Genomic DNA, 25,701 nt, shown 5'->3' with positions numbered 1-25,701 from the left:
TTCCATCTGTTTTCTGGGTGGGAATGACCCCTGCCCTCCCCCTACCCCCTCCTCTGTTGGTATGAACCTGCACATGAGCCTACTGACTTTGGGTAGAGATCCCGCGGTCTCTGGGGAAGTGACAGGTATGCCTAGTGTTATATGTGTGTATAGGATCACCTGCCTCTGTCATTGGCCCCTTCTGGGGAGAGCATAAGACATGTGCTCTATGTATATAGCTGTATGTATGTATATAGCGCCTCCCTATGTCAGAGCCGCTGTGCCGCACGCTGCCATACGCATACTTATACACCGCTCTCCTCGTTGGGCGGACCCGCTTCCACATATAGCGCACTGTGAATTAAGGCTGTTTGCTCACGGGTGATGGGGGTCTTGCTAGCATTGGATCACGCTGTACGTTGTGTTAAGTTGCCATGTTGAAAGTACGCCCAGCTGGATTCACCTTCTGATCTGGGCTACGCGCCTTATAAATGCACCATGATGGGGAGCAGGAGGGGCTATAGCAGTCTGAGACACGGCACCATTCTAAAGACAGCAACCAAATCTGTCATGTAACGTCTAAGCGATGACGTATACTTACGTGTGTGTGTGATATCGTTTTGCTATTTTTTTTGGATGGACGGCTGGGCTGGGTTTTAGCACTGGGCAGTCAGGAGTGACGGGGTTAAATTTTGGGCTCACTCCTCCGTTCCTATAGTGGGATATGGGTGATCCTTTGTTCCGTACACACTGTCGCATTGTTAGCCCGGCACTGGAAGACGGACGCTCATTCTGCAGCTCGGATACTGCAGTGACTCAGAGTGGTGAGAGATGTTTCTAAATCCCCCTTTTCCCCCCCTACCTACACCCCAACCCACCTCTGTGTTAGACCCTTTACCATCGGGAACTGTTATCAACTTCATTTCTTACATAATTATTTTCTTGTTCCTCCTCGCAGGAAAGTTTTACTGCAAACCGCATTACTGTTACCGGCGTACGGGCTACAGCCAGCGGAAGAGAGCTGCCGCCCCGGCACTTGTCAGCAAGGTAAGTACGCGGGGGGTGAGAGAGCCCCCTTCTCAGCTTTCATAGTCCAGAACCTGACCCCGTCCTCTCCCTGCCTCTTCCAGCTTAGATTGGTCACTATACGGTATTATACGTGATTCATGGCTGGTATCGCTGTTATCCCTCCTTTTCAGACCATGACCCTTATTTTAGTTTACTAACGGAAAGATATGTGAAATCAGAACCGCTGAGCTTCATATACAGAGATCTTTATATAAATGAACTGCTGGCTACATGCTCCGATAATTGTAATTTGGTCCCCAGGTTTCTGTTAGTTTTGTATTAACAATGTTTCATCATTAACCGTCTGAAAATGATTGTGTACCTGTAGTAGCACAGTGTGCCTCATACCGCACATCCGCACGCAGAGGCGATGATCACGTGGTTGAGCTGGAGCGGTTTTCTTTTGCAACTGCACTTGAGCATAAATTTCTGAACCCCAGCCCCCCCCCACGGCGCACAAAAGTGCTGTTGCGATGGGGACAGACGATGTGCGTTGGCTAGAAATTTCTCGCAAAAATGGTCCGTTTTATGGGAGTGTCACGGGCGTGTCGATTCATGCGAGGTTGTAATCAGACAGCGAAACTGCGCCTGCCTTGCCTATAAGGACGCACCGATCAATATTACAGCATGCAGGGGCGATGTAAGTGGATGCCACAGACATTGCACATTCTGCCGAATGGATGTACACTAGGGAAGGTGTCTGAAGCTCCATTTCCATAAACTCGCAGACGGGCAAGCGCCAATAGATGCCGCTGCATGCGCTTTTTCGTGTAACTTCAAATCGGCCCCTGTACCTGCAAAATACAGTCACCCGCAATTTTAGAGAAATTATCAATTTGAGAATTATTCTTACATTAAGGGGGAATTCAATTCCGTGCGATGAGCTGCGCCATTCTGCGTACTTATCGGTCACTTACGGTAGTGCTGGCGCATCTCAAGTTTCTCTGTGCGCCTTTGTGGAGTGCGAAGAAATATTTGCGAGGCCAGTGGACGCGATGTGCCATTCCAGAATCACAATTGGATTCACCTCTTTAAGTGTGATTTGTTATAAGGTTCCTAATCATAGTGGATCAACCTGTCATGTAGTTTAGGCGACGTGTCCTTAATTTAGGATCTACTATAAATAGCTCTTTTTTTGAAGTTCTGCAGCCAGAGTTGTCAGTACTGTGGCCCTATGGCTGTAATAAAGGGGTAAGGCTTGTTTGGGAGGGTACATTTTTCCTGATTATCATCCCTCTTTCTCACCCCGCAGGAAATGAAAGGGACAGCAAAGGATTCAATCGATGCTGAAGATCCCGGACGAGCCCCCACATTGCCCCTTGCCGCTGCAGAGAAGACTCCAGGTACCCGTGCTTCCTTCCTGCGACGCGCTATGACCTTATGTTCCATGGCACGGCGGCTGCCGAGTGTGGCGTCCTCTGTATTACGTCTGGTCACCCAAGATCCACTGGACTGTTTTTTCATGTGTCAGCTGACGGTGTTTGGGCTTCCATTTCTCTATGTCCAGTCTGAAATTCTGGGGCAGATATTGGGGGAGTTCCCCTGGTCTTCTGCACCCTGAGGTCCGCAGACTGGAAACAATATGGATATGTAATTCTTCCACTGCTACAGCCGGTCTACCAGCCCTCTGTAGTTGCCCCCCGGCATTCATACTGCATATGTCACCTGGGGTCAGCCATCTTGTAGCCTGAACCAATGTGAAGCCTTTTGCATTACACAGAAAGCAGTGACGCCACTGAGGCATCTTCCAGGGTGCAGCCTGCAATATGGCTGCCTCCGTTGTATGTAGGTCATGGTTACGCTTGGTTTTCCTTTTCCTGCCACATTGTCAGTTTACCAAAAACTACAATCGCTTTCTCATGACGCCATTTTGTTTCCGAATTAGGGTGCACTGTGTACATAATGTGCTTTTTAATCTTGTTCTGTTCCTGTCGGTGTTATAGGTTGATGTTAAAAACTATTTTTTTAAATAGTATAAATTTATGTATGTATCTCTTTGTTTTGTAGTATGTCTGAGTAAGTTGCACATTTTTAGTTTTATACTTGATATTAAATAACTATTCTTTGTAATGCAGGTCATAATGATTAGTATACAGTATCCCGATTCCCTCCGATGGCTTTTTTGGGTCAATTTTCCAGCGGATATTTTGACATTCTATATTTTTGCGCACTGAGTTCTATATTTTTTATTACAGGTTATGTTTTACACTAAGAAATAGTATAATGATCCTCTGTATATTTAGCTGTATCGGTACAGAGTTAGGACTATAGGTCTGCGTAAAGTCATTTCTAGTATATCCGTATCGTTGGGACTAGTCCTTACGTTTGTCAGCGTTGGGGTTCAGTGTCTCGTAATGCGCAGTCCACGCTCCCTACCACTCCTAGAATAAAGGATGCTTATTCACAACACTATTGCCACACAGGGAAAATAGGCAAATAATTCACTTTAAAGGACACTGATTTCTCAGCTGAGTTGGCTGGATGGGTGTCAGCGTTATTCCTGTTAGTATAAGACAAATGTAAATATATTATTTATATTCGCTTATTGCATTAGGATGTGAGTACAGGAGACGCTCGGCAGTATTACACCGCACGTGTGTTGTTTATTCTGCGGGTCACGTTGGGCAAGCACAGGACGCAATACGCGCAGTGTTATATATATATTTTTTGCTGTATTTAATCACTTTGAACACTTTTTTTTTTTTTACATTAAAGAGAATATTTATCTTCAGTGCTACTTTAACAATTGTGGTAAATCGCTGCCGTCTTTCCGCTGTAGGTGGCGACATGTTTGTATCCGTTACAGTCAGTAACCGACACGCCGGGTTTACAGGTGTTTCATGTGTCAACAAACGTTTCAAAACGGAGACGAATGGACAATTATGATTGTAGATCGCTTTGCTGCGAATACGCTTGAATACGATGCGCAACTCTGCGCAGAAAGCCATCGGGAATTCCGCTTACGCTGTTGGACGTTCTGATGGCTGCACAGTCTAGTATTATGTTGTTGCACTGTACTTTTAAGCTGCTTTAGTTATAACGTGGTACCGTGCGGGTTATTGTGGAACGTCATTGTCCATATACAGAGATAACTGGAATATAGGTTATAGTTGTACTTATACTGACGTATGATGATTTATATTGCTTTATGTTATAGTCGCTTAGGCCATATTGTGAGACCTAAATCATATGTGTGTGGGGGGGGGACATGGGTAACGCGTACAAGTGAATTGTCCCGGTTATCTGTGTGTTAATTATAAATAAATATTTTGGGTGTGTTTTAAGGTCACAATTTCCTTGTATATTATGTGAGCTGAATGGCGTACAGGGGACACGGCACAGTGCTATCCATCTCATTTTAGTATACTTTGCTTTTACGTTCGGAATTGTTCCTGTGGTTCATTGTAACACAGGTTATTGTTGGAGAGTTATATAGTGTTAGTCAGGCTCTGTTTGGTAGAGAGATAAATAGATATTATCGGCCTTTGACATTTGAGTGAGCGGTGTGAGATTTATGGCGTAGATCCAAATAGCTGTATATGGCTCTTGTTAATTTTAACAACTTTTAAAAATTTATCACTGAGAGAAAATGGCTTTTTGTTCCCGGGAGCGGCCATTTTGTGACATGAACCGACAATCCTGAGCCTGGAGTCTATACATTCACTAGGAGGCAGTAGCTTCACTTTGTCACCGTAGTGTCTCACCGATGTCACTGGCTACTAGTGACTGGATAGGCTGTATTCCCAGTGATGTCACTGGCTACTAGTGACTGGATAAGGCTGTATTCTCAGTGATGTCACTGGCTACTAGTGAATGGATAGGCTGTATTCTCAGTGATGTCACTGGCTACTAGTGACTGGATAAGGCTGTATTCTCAGTGATGTCACTGGCTACTAGTGACTGGATAGGCTGTATTCCCAGTGATGTCACTGGCTACTAGTGACTGGATAAGGCTGTATTCTCAGTGATGTCACTGGCTACTAGTGAATGGATAGGCTGTATTCTCAGTGATGTCACTGGCTACTAGTGACTGGATAAGGCTGTATTCTCAGTGATGTCACTGGCTACTAGTGAATGGATAGGCTGTATTCTCAGTGATGTCACTGGCTACTAGTGACTGGATAAGGCTGTATTCTCAGTGATGTCACTGGCTACTAGTGACTGGATAGGTTGTATTCTCAGTGATGTTACTGGCTACTAGTGACTGGATAGGCTGGTTTCTTAGTGATGTCACTGGCTACTAGTGACTGGATAGGCTGTATTCTCAGTGATGTCACTGGCTACTAGTGACTGGATAGGCTGTATTCTTAGTGATGTCACTGGCTACTAGTGACTGGATAGAGGCTGTATTAGTGATGTCACTGGCTAGGCTGTATTCTCAGTGATGTCACTGGCTACTAGTGACTGGATAGGCTGTATTCTCAGTGATGTCACTGGCTACTAGTGACTGGATAGGCTGTATTCTTAGTGATGTCACTGGCTCCGAGTGAATCTATTGGCTGCATTCTCAGTGATGTCACTAACTCCTAGTAAATGGATAGGCTGCCATCTCCGTCTGATCTGTGCTCATAAATATAGGTTCTGCTCACAAAATGGCTGCCCATTGCAGACGTAGTGTAATAAACCCCATATCTTGTCATAGATTCCTGAGCCAGATCTGTCCTAGGCCTCGCTTTAGTGTTCACTGAAAACCACGAGAGATCTACTTTTGTTTTTAATTCTTTATTTCCACTGCCAATTATTCTGTCAATGTATTTTGTGGTGTTCAGTGTCTGCTCTCCTCTGCCTGCAGTGATAACGGTTTAGTCTCCCTGTACAGTCACTATTCACACAGTCACTCCTGACCTACCATGCCACATGCATAGGCCAGATATTACACTGTATGTGGTATAGTGCCCCCTGTAGGACATCTGCTTCTCCTGCACGCGTATGCTCCATGTAGGACTAACGAGGAGAGGACTATGTATGTAGTAATTGCATGGCTGCCCGCGCAGATTCCACGGGCCGCCCACGTCCTGTCCGTGAAGGAGGTGGGTTACGTTAGGGCGGAGACCCCGTCGCCTGTACCTGTTTGTACCTGTGTCCCTGTGTTTCTCAGTACCTCTTGCTTGTTCCTTTGTCATACTCTGTAATGTTTTTGTTTTCTCTTGTTTGGCACTTTTTACGTTAATAAATTAAAACTTAAATTTTTTTGCTGTTTTCTGAGTTATTTTTTATTTATTTTTACCACCTAAATGACGTAGGTTGTAGAAAACACGTTATTAACTCTCTGCCCTTTTTTTAATATGTAATCTACTACACATAACCACCATATAGATAGCCAGAGACATGGGACCTCCCTATAATCCATCACCCTACGTTGTACAAAGTATAATATTTTTAAAATACTGTCTTCCCGGCCCTGACACTTGGTCACGTTCTCCTCTGTCTCCTGTAACGTCCCATCTTGTCATTCCGCATAGTCTACAATCTGCGACCATAACCCCTCGTGTAACAGGTTAGGACAGTGATTACTGTGCCCTGATTGTCATAATGCCGGGAAATCTGGCTCAACCAGTAGAGGGCAGCAGTGAGGCGAAGGAGGATTTTTGTCTATTAAAGGACCCTGGACTGCATCTAGTGGACATTATTGGCCAAAACTCCTAGGAAAAGTGTTAGTGTCTGTCCCATCTGAGTCTGTGTATTATAAAGTAACGCGACCAGGCCCTCACTTCTAAGTGTGCTTTTTGTTTTGCTTTCTCTGTCATCTGTAACGTCCTCTGCGCAATTGTGTTAAAAATAACCCCATCAAGTAGGCGGGGCCTGACATTTGGGTGCATACAGGCTGAGTGGTGGCTCAGGGGAACATGGTGGGACGCCAGGTCCTTAAACACAATCCAAACGCTGTCACGTGATACACGGGCAGTTGGGAAGTTTGTGCAAATGAATGGAAAGGTTTCTTAATAGAAAGTAAAAGTCTTTTCACACCCCTTAGTGTCAGCCTCCCCATTTATATACGCTATCAGTTTGCCCTTAAATTGGGATAGCACAAGGGCAGAGCACAATTATTGTAGGGCTATGTTTTATATATAGGGCAAAAAGCTTTCTACAGAAGATTTATAGTTTTCGATTGACTACAGCGCCCCCTATACCTGAAGCCTGAAAGAAAAACATAACCACTTTCTGAATGACGGTGGTGTTCATGGTACCGGGTGACGCTCGGCAATAGGAGTATCTCGGCTTAGACACAAATAATCGTCCCTCACAACGAGGGACCAATTTCAGTCTGAGCTTAGATTTTATACAAGAAATGTTAGGAAAACTCAGGGGAAAAAAAAAAAGTATAGTAGATTTAAAAATCTAGTTCGATATCAGACGCTTGGAGCAATGGAGGACAGCTATTGCTCCCCAGAGCTTGCACTCTAATCCTCCAGGTACTCATGCAGCGCTGTCGTGTTGTGTTCTAGGCCCCAGCATGAATGGCGTGGAGGATCACAGCGCGGCCAAGAGATTGCGAGCCACCCCTGAGCGCATCGAGCTGGAGAACTACCGGGTGTCGATGCAGCGCGAGGAGCTGGAGGAGGTACCCGAGGAGACGCTGGCGGAGCACAACCTGAGCAGCCTGCTAGATAAAGGCGGAGAAGAGGAGGAGGAGGTCGGCAGCAGGTAACCGCGGGGCTGGGGGAAGGATCTACAGTATTAGGAGGAGGATCTGTGTATCTCAGACCAGAGAACACAGCGCTGTCTACTGGCTGTGTGGTGGTATTACACCCCATCCGCGTAGTTCTCCTGTTTCAAGATCAGGTCCCTTTAAAAGATATCTGGTGTATTAGAACACTGATCCCTATGGCTGTAATACGTCATTCAGAACCCTGATCCCTATGGCTGTAATACTTCATTCAGAACACTGATCCCTATGGCTGTAATACGTCATTCAGAATACTGATCCCTATGGCTGTAATACTTCATTCAGAACACTGATCCCTATGGCTGTAATACGTCATTCAGAATACTGATCCCTATGGCTGTAATACGTCATTCAGAACACTGATCCCTATGGCTGTAATACGTCATGTCCGTACTGTACAAATGTCCATCGCTATAATTATATTATGCGACCGTGAGAAAGTGATTTATGATGTGATCTATGTATTGTGTACGCTTGCGTTACTACTTTTATACACCGGTCGCGCTGCCCTTATATGCCACGATCCTAAATGTAAGGGTTTCAGTCATTGGCCGACAGACTGAGCACTTTTTTGTGTGTTTTCAATGTATTTGCTCTTTCTGATATAGCTGTAGAATAACTCTTAATCCATGATGACCTATTCCACATTTACGAAGGGCTTGATTCACTACTGTACGCAACGGCGGTTACGTGCGAAATCAGCCGATAGTTGTATACTGCGTATACATCGCAGTGCGCAAACTAGTTATTGCGATCAGGACTGAGCAGAGTAATTGACAAGAAGTGCAGTTTGTGGGTGGGGGTCAGACGAACGCAGGCGTGCCAGTGCGTTTGAACGCCGTTGCAGGGACGTGCATGAATTATCCACTGCGATGCCCTACGCAGCCTGAGGCCTGATAGCGTGCACTTAAGTTAGCAATTTCTGAGCAAGGTCAGAGCCTGTGTAAGTGTGCGTCAGGCTGCTATGGTACTCACTTTTACCGATGGTTTCTCAGTCTTGCTAAACATTATGGATGTGTGTAAGGTAAAGTGTGCGTCCTTATGTAGTGCTGCGTATGGCATTTCGATCGTAATTAATTAGCATACTATCGCCGTTGAACTGCAGTAATCGCTATTTCGTTCGCAGTTGCATTCCGTAGTGAATCTGGCTCCAAGTCTGCAGGGTCCCGGGATCTCTGTCTTGCCCTGATGAGCTCTATAGAGAGTACAGCTGTCTCCCTGCTGGGAATATAAACTTTAACTTTTTCCATTGTTGCAGAACCTGGAAGACAAGTTCCCTAATTCCTTAATGACCTTATCTGACTGTGTTGTTACTAATGGTTATTTGGCTGGACGCCCCTCCCCGTGCCTCGGCCCTTTGGCTGCAGGGGACAGTTATACATTCTGAGTACCTGACTGTGTTGTTACTAATGGTTATATGGCTGGACGCCCCTCCCCGTGCCTCGGCCCCTTGGCTGCAGAGGACAGTTATACATTCTGAGTACCTGACTGTGTTGTTACTAATGGTTATTTGGCTGGACGCCCCTCCCCGTGCCTCGGCCCTTTGGCTGCAGGGGACAGTTATACATTCTGAGTACCTGACTGTGCTGTTACTAATGGTTATTTGGCTGGACGCCCCTCCCCGTGCCTCGGCCCTTTGGCTGCAGGGGACAGTTATACATTCTGAGTACCTGACTGTGCTGTTACTAATGGTTATTTGGCTGGACGCCCCTCCCCGTGCCTCGGCCCTTTGGCTGCAGGGGACAGTTATACATTCTGAGTACCTGTCTGTGGTGTTACTAATGGTTATTTGGCTGGATGCCCCTCCCCGTGTCTCTGTCCCTTGGCTGCAGGGGACAGTTATACATTCTGAGTACCTGACTGTGTTGTTACTAATGGTTATTTGGCTGGACGTCGCTCCCCGTGGCTCGGTCCCTTGGCTGCAGGGGACAGTTATACATTCTGAGTACCTGTCTGTGTTGTTACTAATGGTTATATGGCTGGACGCCCCTCCCCGTGCCTCGGTCCCTTGGCTGCAGGGGACAGTTATACATTCTGAGTACCTGTCTGTGTTGTTACTAATGGTTATATGGCTGGACGCCCCTCCCCGTGCCTCGGCCCCTTGGCTGCTGGGGACAGTTATACATTCTGAGTACATGACTGTGTTACTAATGGTTATTTGGCTGGACGTCGCTCCCCGTGTCTCGGCCCCTTGGCTGCAGAGGACAGTTATACATTCTGAGTACCTGACGCGTTCTTACTGCTCTCTCCCTGTACAGCAGCTCGGAGTCTGAGATGGAGGAGGACGAGGAGCAGCCCCCACCCTCAGATCTTGGGGGGGTGCCCTGGAAGGAGGCTGTGAAGATTCATGCCAAATTAAAGGGGCACAGTGCGGGGGAGGGGGCTGGAGAGGAAGCACTGGAGGTGGGTGATAGCGAGGAAGAAGAAGAGGAGGATGAAGAAGAGGAGGAGGAAGACGATGAGGAAGGATCCAGTGAAGGTAAAACTTGTTCAGTTGTATTGTCCCCTCGTTACTTACAACATAGCTGCCATCACTGCGTGTGGGCGGAACCAGTGACCTCGCTAAGAGTGAATTGATGGGCCTCATTCTGATGGCCGCCATGCTAAGTGATGGCAACCAGCCCTAACGCCGTCTGTAGGAACGGCATTTAGCTTTTGTCCCTGGGATGCCTTACATGGAGCTCTACTGTGCTGCCCCCTCCTCACATGCCCCTAGGCTAATGCCCAGATTGCCGACATGTAATTCCTGCCTGGTTTATGGCAATAAATGCAGATATATATGATAATTCTTTACATTGTCACAATGAGCCCCTTTGCGCTGCAGACATGTGATAAGTAGTAAGTCACAGACCTGTATTAGGAGGTTGTCCCTGTAACACGGATCTCCGGCTGTCCCGGTTCCCCGTTCCCTGTATGGGCGGGAGTGCGAGGAATTTGACTTCATGACTTTCTCCTCCTTACATTAATACTTCACTCTCATCTCTGCCTCTCTGTCCCTCTCTCTCTTTGTGTCTCTCTCTCTCTCTCTGGGGTGGGGGGCTCGTACAGAGGGTGAGTATTGCCCCTGGGAGCAGGAACTCCAGCAGGGGCTGTGGCTACAGCGTATCTCTGATGAAGACACAGTTGGTTCATTTAAAGGTATCCGGCCGCTGCGGCCCCCCCGCTCTGTACTGCTCCTCCCCCGACAAGGAATACTAACCCCTGGGATAATTCCTACACCACTGAGCGCACGGGGGGACGCAGCCCCAGACTGGTACAGATTAAGAAGGGCTTTGTGTATTAAGAGGGACTAATGGTAGATTTGATGAGGGCAACTTTTTTGCACTATGGAGATGTCCTATAATTTTGCCCTATATGATAGATATTGGCTGTCGCCTCACATTTATCAGCAGGCATTTAATGTGCCTGGACCCTTCCAGACAGAACCGCCGTCATTGTTCCTTGGTTAGGAATGAAATGAGTGGACGTTCGGCTCTCAGTGGTGTAAGACCTATCTGAGTGCATGAGATACTGGTGCCAGCTACGTGGGAGCTACCTGCATGGGCAAATTCCAGCGCTAGTTTTGGATTCCCTTTTATCATCTCAGCAGGAGGGGGGGGGGGTAGAGGAATATTGGGTCTAACGTTATGGAAGGGTTTGCGTTAACTTCAGGTAGACAATGCTGGCAGCCTCCACTCACCCAAGCACAAACTGCGCGCTCTGCATGATACAATGGCCTCAAGCAATGCGTTTTATACACACTAGATCCTGCTACATTTATAAAGGTGCAATCAGACTTTGCTCATTTTTATTTATTTTGTATCCCAGTTCTGCCCAGTGTTAAATGATAGCTCCCGTAAAGGATTATCCATGGCACAAAGCAAAGACTGCTTGGTTTACTGCCAAGCGATTGCCCATGAGACATGCCACGACTACTGCCAAGATGATAGCCCATGACCCAAAGGAAAGACCAATACAATTACTGCCAAAGCGATTCTCCATGGCCCATAGAATAGGCAAGCCAACTACCGCCAATGACCCAAATGAAAGGCAGGCCCAATTACCGCTAGGGTGATTGCCCATGTCCCAAAGCAAAGTCAGGCCTGATTTACTGCCAAGCGATTGCCCATGTCCCAAGACAGTCAGGCCTTATTTCCCGTCAAGACATTGGATCATGGGCCAAAGATAAGGCAGGCCCGACTACCGCCAAGGCAATTGCCCATGAGCTAATGGAAAGGCAGGCCTGACTGCCGGCAAGGCAATTGCCCATGGCCTAATGGAAAGGCAGGCCTGACTACTGGCAAGGCAATTGCCCATGGCCTAGTGGAAAGGCAGGCCCAACTACCGGCAAGGCAAATGCCCATGACCTAATGGAAAGGCAGGCCCAACTACCGCCAAGGCAATTGCCCATGGCCTAATGGAAAGGCAGGCCCGACTACTGCCAATGCAATTGCCCATGGCCTAATGGAAAGGCAGGCCCGACTACTGCCAATGCAATTGCCCATGGCCTAATGGAAAGGCAGGCCCGACTGCCACCGAGGCATTTGCCCATGAGCTAATGGAATGGCAGTCCTGACTACCGGCAAGGCGATTGCCCATGGCCCATAGGAAAGGCAGGCCCAATTACCGCCAAGGTGACTACCCATGGCCCGAACGACAGGCAGTCCCAATATTGCCTAAGTGATTACTCATGTCCCAATTATTGCTAAGGCGATTGCCCATGGCTCAGATGAAAGACCTCTATTAAGATTTCCTTCTAGATCTCCTGCTGTAATGTACAGTAACGTGTTTGGGCAGAAGTACAGATAGTGTCTTTGGATACGGTAAATAGTGCCTCATACGTGGTTGTTATACCGCCAATAAGTGGAGAATATAGAGATTACGTAGCTGCGCCAGCGGTCGCAAAGCCTGTGAGCGCAGGTTAATCTCGCAGTAATGGGGGTCCTGTACAAGAAACGGATGAGAATTGTCTGGATTGCGCCTTTTTTTTGTTATTGGGCAGTAGAGAAACTGTGGACCCTTCCCCCAAGACCTTATCGAATAACCCGGTGCTGAAAGCGCCAGATGTGGCAAAACCCCATAGCCGTCACTCAGATGTCAGCTGGGATCCGCCCACTGCAAGTCGGGCTAATGAAAGTTCCTCTGGGATTGGCTGCTGTAGGTGACGTCGCGTTTCGCTTTCCGCGTCGCGTCATTATATAAGCTGTCCTGTTTGCGTCCAGTGCTAACACCCTGATAACAGCCGACCGTGATGCATGTGTTTATTGCTGGGAGTGTGGCCGAAATCTGCTTATTTAATACTTAGCGGCTGTGCTAGACCATGAGATAGATGGACGTCCCGTAAGTTTGGTACATTTAATCTTGCCTATGAAATATTTTGTCTCCTCTTATAGACTCTATAGTAAGATATATATGGATGTCTCATAAAACTGCGGCTGCTACCCATATAGCCATATATAACTGTAGAACAGAAGGGGGAAACTAGCTCTCCAACTGTTGTGGAACTACAAGTCTAAGCATGCCCTACCAGCCTCCACCGGCACAGCATGCCATGTAGCAGTTTCACACCAGCCTGAGTGCTACGAGTTATAGAATAAATGATAAGGGGATGGGGGGGATGTAGGGGGAGGGGCTACTCTATATCCTGGCGCCAATTAACTCTTAGACTGCTGCGCTTTTAACCTAACAAGATATGGCGTCTTTCTGAACCTGGCTTCTGTCTCTGTATAACTGTAGGTCTCCTATTTCTGTCCTATATCTCCCTGTCCTTGTTGTCTGTCCTCTACATCTTCCCTCGCCCCGCGGCCCCTCGACAGCCGGGAACCTCAGACTGCGGCAAACCCTGTCGCCCCTGGATCCCATGGAGATTAAGGCCGATGTCCACTGGACACATGTTCATAGAGTTCACGAAGAGCAGGAAGGGATTAATGCAGAGGGGGAAGAGCTGGGCACGTCTTCACCTTCCAAAGGTAATGCCCCCTGCTGGCGGGGTGCTCAGTGTGCAGAGGGAATGCTTCAGTTGTCCTCCCTCCTTCCTGTGCACCTGGGTCCTAGAACCCTCCCTCCCCTCCACCTGGGAAGAATTATTGTGGGGAAAAGTTAGTGTTTCATGAACTGTATTTCTGGTGGAAAGTTTGCTGCCTGTCAAACTATTTCTATGATTGTCTGAGTTTATCTGTATGTAAAGCCTGATGTAATCATTGGTTTCCATCTTCCTGGATAATACGAAAAAAAAAAAATTATATTTTAGAAGAATTTTTACTAGGTTTTTAAAATTTTATTTTTTGTTTAAATTTTATACGAGCAAATGCCCGCAGGTACGGTCAGTGTAAGTTGGACCTTTTAGAAAAATGTCGTTGTTTTCTTATGTACCTTTTTATCAGGAAATGTTCACCAATAAAGGCTTAAGTAACAAACCAGGGTATCTACAGCAGAGTTCGGCAACCAGCTGTGGAACTAAGAGTCCCAGCAAGCTCCATCAGCCAGGAGACCCTTATTATTGAACCTGGAGAGTCCGTTAGATTCACACTGAAGCTGTTTTTGGAAAGATCATGCTATGCACATATTTAAGCGTGTTAGGCTACATATAAGAGGATATATATTCTCCAGGTGACATTAACCCTTTCTCCCACAACTCTGAAAGTCTCTCTAGCGGCCTCATGGCGATAAAGCGTGTGGGGGTTTCATTTTCAATGTTTGAATAGATACACGGGGGGTTTGTAGGGGACTGAATTCTGGACATGTACAGTCTGCATCCTAAACCATCTCGTTTTATGCTGCCCTCTAGTGGTTGATTCCGGTCACTAAGATCCCAACCTTTACCTGTATTAAAGTGTCACCTGTTAAAACACTTAGAGATGGGGGGGGTGTCATGGCCGCTAGGAGGACCGAGTCTGCGGTCACACGCGTCACGCTCTGTCCTGAGCGCTGCTGCGGCTATGAGGGACCGCTCCCTGCTGTCAGGACATAGCGGACCCTTACTTAAGTACAGATAACATCGATGGGTGCAAAATGATCCCTACTTATACTTTCTATCCCTGTTCTATCACCTGTACATGTAATGAGTAACGCTGGAAGCCCCTCACATGCCGTCGTACAATTGCTGAAACGTGTAAGCTTTATGGGAGCGGTGTCTACAGCTAAACTGACCGCATTACCGACAGAGCTTGTAAGAAAGATGGCGGTCTGATCCGCTGCGTTCCCATTTTATGCTTACTTTGTTGTTCCTTCTGTCGCAGCGCTCGAGCTCCCTTCCCGCCGCCATGACCCTGTAAGAGCGTGGCTGGAGTCCGTATCTGGAGGTAGATTGGGGAGGATGGGGGAGGGTCTCTGTGGTTGCGCTGCTGCACCGCCTCTGCGCTCTGCATGTGCGTTCTGCGACTTGTGCTGCGCACTCTGTCCCTCCACGCATGGTCAGCTTTACCTTCCGCCAGACGGGCCGTGCATGTGTACCCGCTGTTCTATTGAGGTAATACAGGTGGGCACAGTGCACTGTGGCACGAGGTACACTTCACCCCTTCCCAATATTTGTGGTTTATACGATTGAAGAATGGTCCCTTGTCACCTTCCCTAAGACACATTCTGTTACTACTAAAGTCCTATACATTGTATTCTCTCCATTATAAAGTGCTATTAATGTGCCCCAGGCTGGCAGAGCAGCTGGCACCCCTCTCGGGCACCCTGAAATGATTAGGAATGAGCTTTGCCGTTCATTTTCCAGATCGTGGACGGGATTATTGATGACATTAGGGTCTGTATTGATCATTACTTCTCCACTAATGACTTTTACTAGTAAAATACAATTTAATGCCAGGTTTGCTGATGGTAACACGTCAGACTTTTCCTGATGTAACTTCTCACTGACGGCCCATAACCTATTGGAGCCTAAAAGGGCCATTTGTATACAGCCAAATTGTCCCACCTCCCTGCAACCCACAGTCCTCTCCCACGTCAAACGCCGTAATGGCTGCCAGCATAGGAGACTTTTATACGTATGTTTTGTGGATGATGCAAGATTATTATTCTCGAATGAGCAGATTGTATGCTGTGCCTCTTGTGGTTAATTAAATCTACAACTAATTAACCTAGTATGTAATAATAGATCACTGGCCTCTCCCTCCGAGCGGCTTTGATACATCGCTGCACAGTCTTGTCACCCCCTATCCCCCCCCCCCCCCCCCCCCCTTGTGGCAGGAATAAGATTAATGAGACTATATGTTTTACCTCCTTTCTGCCAGCAGGGGCAGTGACACACATTGTTCAGAGATAAGTACCTCATTAATAAAGTCCTATGAAACACTGTAACACATCACATGAACTGTCCTATAGAGCAGTGTAATAACACCGTAACATAGAAATATTAATGCATCACAGGAACTGTCCTAGAGAGCAGTGTAACAACATTGTAACATAGAAACATTGTAACACATCTCAGGAATTGTCCTATAGAGCAGTATAACAACATTGTAACATAGAAACACTATAGCACGTCCCAGCAACTGTCCTATAGAGCAATGTAATAACACCGTAACATAGAAACACTGTGACACATCCCAGGAACTGTCATATAGAGCAATGTAATAACATTGTAACACATCTCAGGAACTGTCCTATAGAGCAGTGTAACAACATTGTAACATAGAAACACTATAACACGTCCCAGCAACTGTCCTATAAAGCAGTGTAACACCGCAACATAGAAACATTGTAACACATCCCAGGAACTGTCATATAGCGCAATGTAATAACACCGTAACATAGAAACATTGTAACACATCTCAGGAACTGTCCTATAGAGCAGTGTAACAACATCGTAACATAGAAACATTGTAACACATCCCAGGACCTGCCTTATAGAGCAGTGTAACACCGTAACCTAGAAACACTGTAACACATCCCAGGAACTGTCCTATAGAGCAGTGTAACAACATCGTAAATAGAAACATTGTAACACATCCCAGGAACTGTCCTATAAAGTAGTGTAACAACACAGTAACAGAAACATTGTAACACATCCCAGGAACTGTCCTATAGAGCAGTGTAACACCGTAACATAGAAACATTGTAACACATCCCAGGAACTGTCCTATAGAGCAGTGTAACAACACAGTAACATAGAAACATTGTAACACATCCCAGGACCTGTCCTATAGAGCAGTGTAAAAACACCGTAACATAGAAACATTGTAACACATCCCAGGACCTGTCCTATAGAGCAGTGTAACAACACCGTAACATAGAAACATTAATGCATCACAGGAACTGTCCTATAGAGCAGTGTAACAACACCGTAACCTAGAAACATTGTAACACATCCCAGGAACTGTCCTATAAAGCAGTGTAACAACACAGTAACATAGAACAATTGTAACACATCCCAGGAACTGTCCTATAGAGTAGTGTAACAACACCTTAACTTAGAAACATTGTAACACATCCCAGGACCTGTCCTATAGAGAAGTGTAACTACACCATAACATAGAAACATTGTAACACATCCCAGGAACTGTCCTATAGAGCAGTGTAACAACACAGTAACATAGAAACATTGTAACACATCCCAGGACCTGTCCTATAGAGCAGTGTAACAACACTGTAACATAGAAACATTGTAACACATCACAGGAACTGTCCTATAGAGCAGTATAACAACATTGTAACATAGAAACACTATAACACGTCCCAGGACCTGTCCTATAGAGCATTGTAACACCGCAACATAGAAACATTAATGCATCACAGGAACTGTCCTATAGAGCAATGTAACAACACCGTAACATAGAAACACTGTAACACATCCCAGGAACTATCCTATAGAGCAGTGTAACAACACAGTAGCATAGAAACACTGTAACACATCCCAGGAACTGTCCTATAGAGCAGTGTAACAACACCGTAACATAGAAACACTGTAACACATTCCAGGACCTGTCCTATAGAGCAGTGTAACACCGCAACATAGAAACATTAATGCATCACAGGAACTGTCCTATAGAGCAGTGTAACAACACCATAACATAGAAACATTGTAACACATCCCAGGACCTGTCCTATAGAGCAGTGTAGCACCGTAACATAGAAACATTGTAACACATTCCAGGACCTGTCCTATAGAGCAGTGTAACAACACAGTAACAGAAACAATGTAACACATCTCAGGAACTATCCTATAGAGCAGTGTAACACCGTAACCTAGAAACATTGTAACACATCCCAGGAACTGTCCTATAGAGCAGTGTAACAACACCGTAACATAGAAACATTAATGCATCACAGGAACTGTCCTATAGAGCAGTGTAACAACACCGTAACCTAGAAACATTGTAACACATCCCAGGAACTGTCCTATAAAGCAGTGTAACACCGTAACACAGAAACATTGTAGCACATCCCAGGAACTGTTCTATAGAGCAATGTAACAACACAGTAACATAGAACAATTGTAACACATCCCAGGAACTGTCCTATAGAGTAGTGTAACAACACCTTAACTTAGAAACATTGTAACACATACAAGGACCTGTCCTATAGAGAAGTGTAACTACACCATAACATAGAAACACTGTAACACATCCCAGGACCTGTCCTATAGAGCAGTGTAACAACACTGTAACATAGAAACATTGTAACACATCCCAGGAACTGTCCTATAAAGTAATATAACAACACAGTAGCATAGAAACATTGTAACACATCACAGGAACTGTCCTATAGAGCAGTATAACAACATTGTAACATAGAAACACTATAACACATCCCAGCAACTGTACTATAAAGCAGTGTAACACCGTAACATAGAAACATTGTAACACATCCCAGGACCTGTCCTATAGAGCAGTGTAACAACACAGTAACATTGAAACATTGTAACACATCTCAGGACTGTCCTATAGAGCAGTGTAACTACACCATAACATAGAAACACTGTAACACATCCCAGGACCTGTCCTATAGAGCAGTGTAACAACACTGTAACATAGAAACATTGTAACACATCCCAGGAACTGTCCTATAAAGTAATGTAACAACACAGTAGCATAGAAACATTGTAACACATCACAGGAACTGTCCTATAGAGCAGTGTAACAACACAGTAACATTGAAACATTGTAACACATCTCAGGAACTGTCCTATAGAGAAGTGTAACAACACCATAACATAGAAACACTGTAACACATCCCGGGAACTATCCTATAGAGCAGTGTAACAACACAGTAGCATAGAAACATTGTAACACATCCCAGGACCTGTCCTATAGAGCAGTGTAACAACATCGTAAATAGAAACATTGTAACACATCCCAGGAACTGTCCTATAGAGCAGTATAACAACATTGTAACATAGAAACACTATAACACGTCCCAGGAACTATCCTATAGAGCAGTGTAACAACACAGTAACATAGAACATCAATGCATCACAGGAACTATTCTATAGAGCAGTGTAACAACACCGTAACATAGAAACATTGTAACACATCCCAGGACCTGTCCTATAGAGCAGTGTAACAACATCGTAAATAGAAACATTGTAACACATCCCAGGAACTGTCCTATAAAGTAGTGTAACAACACAGTAACAGAAACATTGTAACACATCCCAGGAACTGTCCTATAGAGCAGTATAACAACATTGTAACATAGAAACACTATAACACGTCCCAGGAACTATCCTATAGAGCAGTGTAACAACACAGTAACATAGAACATCAATGCATCACAGGAACTATTCTATAGAGCAGTGTAACAACACCGTAACATAGAAACATTGTAACACATCCCAGGAACTGTCCTATAGAGCAGTATAACAACATTGTAACATAGAAACACTATAACACGTCCCAGGAACTATCCTATAGAGCAGTGTAACAACACAGTAACATAGAACATCAATGCATCACAGGAACTATCCTATAGAGCAGTGTAACAACACCGTAACATAGAAACACTGTAACACATCCCAGGACCTGTCCTATAGAGCAGTGTAACAACAACGTAACATAGAAACATTGTAACACATCCCAGGACCTGTCCTATAGAGCAGTGTAACACCGTAACATAGAAACATTAATGCATCACAGGAACTGTCCTATAGAGCAGTGTAACAACACAGTAGCATAGAAACACTGTAACACATCCCAGGAACTGTCCTATAGAGCAGTGTAACAACACCGTAACATAGAAACATTGTAACACATCCCAGGACCTGTCCTATAGAGCAGTGTAACAACACTGTAACATAGAACATTAATGCATCACAGGAACTATCCTATAGAGCAGTGTAACAAAACCATAACATAGAAACATTGTAACACATCCCAGGACCTGTCCTATAGAGCAGTGTAACAACAACGTAACATAGAAACAATGTAACACATCCCAGGACCTGTCCTATAGAGCAGTGTAACACCGTAACATAGAAACAATGTAACACATCCCAGGACCTGTCCTATAGAGCAGTGTAACACCGTAACATAGAAACATTGTAACACATCACAGGACCTGTCCTATAGAGCAGTGTAACAACACAGTAACAGAAACAATGTAACACATCCCAGGACCTGTCCTATAGAGCAGTGTAACACCGTAACATAGAAACATTGTAACACATCCCAGGACCTGTCCTATAGAGCAGTGTAACAACACCGTAACATAGAAACATTGTAACACATCACAGGAACTGTCCTATAGAGCAGTGTAACACAGTAGCATAGAAACATTGTAACACATCCCAGGAACTGTCCTATAGAGCAATGTAATAACACCGTAACATAGAAACATTGTAACACATCCCAGGAACTGTCCTACAGAGCACCCCCTGGCAGGAAAAAGGTGACAAATGCTTTTCTGCCGAGCTGACTAATGCTGACTGCAGAACCTATGGTTCATGTGTAACTAACACACAGAGTCTGCTGGGTGTGATTGTCCTCACTTTATTTTCCTCTGTCTCCTGTGACTCTGTATCCTCTGTGCTTTGTACTCTTCACCCTGCTCCTCTCTCCTAATTCCACGCGTTTCTCCATGTTTGGTCTCTGTTCCCGCTGCTGCCCGTCTCCCGCCCTCCTCCCTCAGCCGCATGTGAGGATGAAGAGGCAGAAGCCGAGGTGCTGGGCACTGGTGTTGCTGAGGCTGAAGCAGGTGGTGATGGGGACACATCGGCAGATCTTGGTGACGGTACGTGTTCTCTGTGCCTGGGGATGTCAGTGAGCAAATACTGGTGGCTGTAACCATTGTATTGTGAATCTTATGCAAATATCTTCAGTGACTGCGTGAACACGTTAAGGGCCTAATTCTGAGGCGTTCGGATCTCGCCGATATCTGTCTACTGCGCATGCTCCATAAAGAGATATTGGCAACTGCGCATTTGCCGGACCAGACATTTGCGTACCAATTGATGCCACAATTGCTTATTGACAGTGTACTCTTTCCATTATATGCACGGAATGTTGCATTTGGTATAAGGGAGCGTGTTGGCTTGCACGGCTGTACGGAAATGTGCCCGCAAATACCTCCAGGTCAGAACCGGGCCCAATGTATAGGTTTCATTTTCCGGTCTTGTCAGTAACCGGCAGTAACTGCATTCTGCCACAGGGGGGCTCTGCAGCACCACTGATACATACAATGACATGGTCAGAACAAGCTTCTCGGGTGAAGTCCAAAGCTTTCAGTCAAAGTACGTTCATTTGTCTGAGATGCCAGTAAAGAAAAATAACTGATTCGTGCATCTGTCCAGTATGTTCTCTGTATAGGTCATGTAACGTATTGTTAGAACGCAGAGATAGTCCATCTTATAGGCGCAGGGTACTTGGGTCATTCTGCTACAGATGCATTGGAAGGCGTTTGGCTTAATGAACGGTAGCGTTGGGTCTCCAAGAAAGCATCTGTACAATGTCAGGCAGGAAACTTAAATCACCGGCACGTTAACCTGATCAATGTTTCTCCATCCTGTAATCAGACGACGACATCCCGTCGGACGCCGAGGCGGAGGAGCGACTACAGCAGTCGGGGAGACTGAAGCTAGAACTTGATGAGGGGTCGGACGCGGCGTCTGCAGTTCGGAGCCGTACGTATCCTGCTACTCGTCACTCAGCGTCCCTAAACACAACGTCTCTTCCGTTTGGCGCTTGTTACTGGGACGTAGTGTGAACCACTGAGGAGGGGGGTGGGTTTGGGGTTAATTTTGTTATATCCACGCGTTTCATGTTGCGCTTTCAGGGGATCGGTAACTTCCAACATCACTTTTTTTTTTTTTTTTTTTTCTTTAGTGAAATGTATAAACCAATCCTTGACGGCCTTTGATGAGGACGCTCATGCCGCGATTGTCTGTTTTGCAGGCACCGACAAGGATTCCAACCCGGCAGCAGTGACCCCAGAAGCGGATGTTTTATGTCCGATCAGGAGCCCTAAAGCGAGGAGCGAGAAGGTGATTTTTGTGTGTGTGTGTGAGATTTGCGACCGTGTCTGATTTCAGCCATTAACGGCCACCGTACCGCGCTATTTGTCTTGGGGCAGTCCTAAGACCAGGCGTGGGACTACAGATCCTATCATCGGGGGGAAATCTAGATCTAAAAGGAGCATCTGCTGCACTTGATGCTGTCACAGCGGTTGTACCGTGGTCGGAGGATGTGCGCCCCCTAATGGCTGTATCTCCGTGCATAGATAATTAAATGTAAGAATAATATCAAATAATTCCAAAAATGTTACAGCAAACCAATAACTGCTAATTTCCCCATGATAGAGCCCCGCTACTCCAAACGCGATACACGTTTACATTTCACATACTGCCCAAGAATACATATAATAGAGACCGATGAACTTTTCTTTAACCAGTGGAAACATTCTGGTCCGAAATGATGATAATGTGCACCCAGAACTCCCGGTGTGAGAGCGTCACTGGCTCCTGCGTTGTGGCTTTACTCGCAAACAGCGAAGATCTTGGGAAAATTTCTCCCGTCATTTACTAATAATCTCATTTCTCTTTATAACTGTGTTTAGAAACATGATTGGGCTGCGATAACGTGTAGCCGTAGCCTATAGTGGGATAGAATATCAATCTGCCATTACAATACCTTCATTTTCAAATAACCTACAAAACCATAAATGTTTAACGAACCATTTTTCCCAGTGTTTTGTCCCTGTAATCCAAATATAAGGTATGTACATTGCACTTGTCCTGAATGCTTGCGTGCAAATAAGGGGATCTGTATTGAGCAGATATATTTGTCCTGCAGGTCTCGCTGTTGTCACCGCAGGAACTCACCTCTCCGAGATTTTTCCCCGATCCTTTTCTTCTACCGACTGGCAGCAGAGCGTCAACTCCGTTAGAACCGAAAGCTCAGACCCCCCTCTCACCGGTCTGCTCCCAGCCAATCTCTGCACAAGACGCCATTGTCCCTGCTTCACCGGTGAAGTCCCCATCCCTACCACCTCTTAAACCTCTCAGGACTCCAACCTCCCCCATCTGTTCTCAGCCACTGCCTTCCACAGAGGTTACTGTTCCCACCACAGCCCAGTCCCCAGTATGTCTGCAACCATCCCCGGTCATCACTTCCACCCCCTTGGCCAAACTGCCATTTACCGGCCAAACGCCAAGGACAGAAATGTTGACCAGCCCCAGTTCAGAAGAGGCTTTAAAACGCGTTGACCTGATAGAAGAGTTTTGGATGAAAAGTGCCGAGATCCGCCGTAGTCTTGGGCTGACGCCGGTTGAACGTAGCAGAACGCCTGAGATCAATTTTCCTGCTATTGAGGAGTCTGTTTCACGGACTCAAGAGTCTAGGACCACCCAGGAGGAGCTGAAGTCTCCATCATTAAAAACTCGTCAGGCCCCCAAGAGAGTAAATCTCAACCGATTGGACGTTGAATTACTCTCGCCACTCACTCCCATTTCGCCAATGGAGAAAGAGCTGAAGAGCTCAGAAGGCGAGAAGAAGGATCTTTCCACTAGTTCCGGTCTAGGTTTGAATGGTAGTAATTCAAATACTCGAACTGTGGCCAGTGAAAGCTTCAACACCTCAGACTCCGCTTTGCTTACACCACCCTCCAGCCCTCCTCCTCCGCCGCCACAAGGAGAAGAACCGGCTACACTCCGAAGAAGTATGGCCTCCTGGCAGAATGGTCCAGAATCGATCCTCCAACCTGCCCAGACACAGGTCAAATCCCCCGAAATTCCTCGACCCACACCAAAATTGGAAGAGGTTCGGAAGTCCTTTGTAGAGAGTGTGGATGAAATACCTTTTGCAGACGATGTAGAAGATACGTATGATGACAGGACTGAGAACTCTAGCCTCCAGGAGAGGTTCTTCACCCCACCAACCAGTCGAGGAAAGCTCCATAGGCTGGCCCTGACCAAGGAAAATGGGGAAATTCCGTCTTCTTTGGAAAGAGGACACCACAAAAAGAGGACTCTTCCACAATTGACTCCAGAAGCCAAAGAGTTGGCCGAGGAGAGGATGAGGGCTAGGGAGAAGTCTGTGAAAAGCCAGGCGTTGAGAGACGCCATGGCGCAACAGCTTCATAAAATGAAGCAGCTGGAAACTCGACCATCCACCAGAACATCCCCAGGTTCTTCTTCCACCAAGCTAACTTTTGATCTTCCAGGAGAGACCAGTCGGATTGGTTTTCAGCCTGAGGCGCCCACCCTCAGACTAGAGAGCTCAAATGAACTCTTTCTCTCTCCCCCTGATGGCTCTGTCACCTCCTCAGAAGGTTCAGGAAGTAAACCCAAGAAGAGGCCTTCATTGTTCTCCCCAAGGAAAAAAGAGAAAAAGTCAAAGGGGGAAGTGAGCCGCCTGTCTGATAAGCTAGAAGAAGGTACGAAGCCCAAGTCGCTGTGGAAATCTGTCTTCTCTGGGTATAAGAAGGAGAAGAAGAAGAAGCTGGCAGAAGAAAAGTCTTCTCCTAGCACTCCATCGAGCAGCACCACGGTGGACTCGGGGAAAGTCGCAGTGTCTAATGTGGTCCGAGGAGCAGGTAAATGTTGTACAAGGGTGAGGATTTGTCTATACTGATGTTGGGTTAGTTAGTTTTCATCACTCCCAAGTGCCAGATCCACAGGTCTCCACCACCAATTCCTAGGGTGATCATTCATTTCCTCTGTGACCTAATGCTATTATTATTATTATTATAAACCTGAGCATGTGAATACCTCCATAGGAGGTTATTGTAATGTGAGAGCTTTTTATGTCCATTTAGCCCACCTGACACTGAGGAATAGATTAACTCAGACAGTGATACATTAGTATGTTATGTTAGGATGTTAAGGCTGCTTATAACAGAGCTTCAGGGCGGTGACATCCGTGTTGGCAAATAGTAGGTACATGTTTATCAACGTGTTTTGGGGTAAAAAAATGTTTGTGCTTTAAATTTATTCAAGTACTGCCTAATGCGTGTAAAGGCCAATCACCGTGGGCTGGATAGTACTCTAGTACCTGAAGATTGGCGCATCTGTGTAGACACCCCAGTAGAGATGGTTTATACCCTCTGTTATGTCTCTAGACCTTCCCCTCCGACGCCACTTGAGTTTCTCAGAAGATTCTGACCAGTCCAGCGATGACGTCCTAGAAAAGTCCTCGCAGAAGTGCAAACGGGAGGTAAGCGCGCGTGTCTAGTGAAAAAACGCCGCCCACTTCGTTCCTCCCATGTGACGCCTACACGTACCTTGCTAGACCCATATCGCGGCAGCTTTTCCCTTCCAAAGCGTGCCGCAGAGCGTGGGCTAACCAGTATCACGGATAGATAGATCGTGTTACATTATTCGCACGTCTGTCCAGTATAATAAGATCTCGTAGCGGTGTCCGTGGTGCCAGTTGGCGCCTTGGTTATTAATTCGGTCGGTGTGGATTTCGGGAAGTGAATGTTGGAACTGTGTTGGGTAGTGTGTATATATTTTCGTGTCTTTATTTCCCGCTGCCGTGTCTCAGCGCTACGCCGACTTCCGAGTGGACAGAGAGGAGGTATCGTGTCACGTCCTGAGTAGCTGGGCAATGTGGTACCTAAGAATGCTGAGT

General features: G+C 46.1%; 1 protein-coding gene across 24 annotated transcripts in view; it reads left to right on the top strand.

The window, feature by feature from the left end:
• The window catches only part of MICAL3 (microtubule associated monooxygenase, calponin and LIM domain containing 3), a 134,857-nt gene that overhangs the window by 87,899 nt on the left and 21,257 nt on the right, over positions 1–25,701 (top strand). For 13 of the 24 annotated variants that reach the window (XM_088470556.1, XM_088470554.1, XM_088470574.1 and 10 more), the window contains 12 exons: positions 938–1,026; positions 2,300–2,390; positions 7,494–7,692; positions 9,973–10,193; positions 10,763–10,852; positions 13,510–13,662; positions 14,932–14,994; positions 20,765–20,866; positions 21,648–21,755; positions 21,958–22,115; positions 22,924–24,664; positions 25,190–25,284. In XM_088470556.1, the coding sequence (XP_088326682.1) occupies positions 938–1,026; positions 2,300–2,390; positions 7,494–7,692; positions 9,973–10,193; positions 10,763–10,852; positions 13,510–13,662; positions 14,932–14,994; positions 20,765–20,866; positions 21,648–21,755; positions 21,958–22,115; positions 22,924–24,664; positions 25,190–25,284 (3,110 nt within the window). The remainder of the gene's footprint in view (positions 1–937; positions 1,027–2,299; positions 2,391–7,493; positions 7,693–9,972; positions 10,194–10,762; positions 10,853–13,509; positions 13,663–14,931; positions 14,995–20,764; positions 20,867–21,647; positions 21,756–21,957; positions 22,116–22,923; positions 24,665–25,189; positions 25,285–25,701) is intronic. The other 11 variants (XM_088470575.1, XM_088470566.1, XM_088470562.1 and 8 more) reach the window with 7 other exon arrangements.

Source organism: Taudactylus pleione, unplaced genomic scaffold (assembly GCF_031769625.1).
Source record: "Taudactylus pleione unplaced genomic scaffold, aTauple2 ptg000101l, whole genome shotgun sequence".
NCBI classification, from domain to species: Eukaryota; Metazoa; Chordata; class Amphibia; order Anura; family Myobatrachidae; genus Taudactylus; species Taudactylus pleione.
The sequence above is the reverse complement of the archived record's forward strand: the minus strand, read 5'-3'. Positions and strand labels throughout refer to the sequence as shown.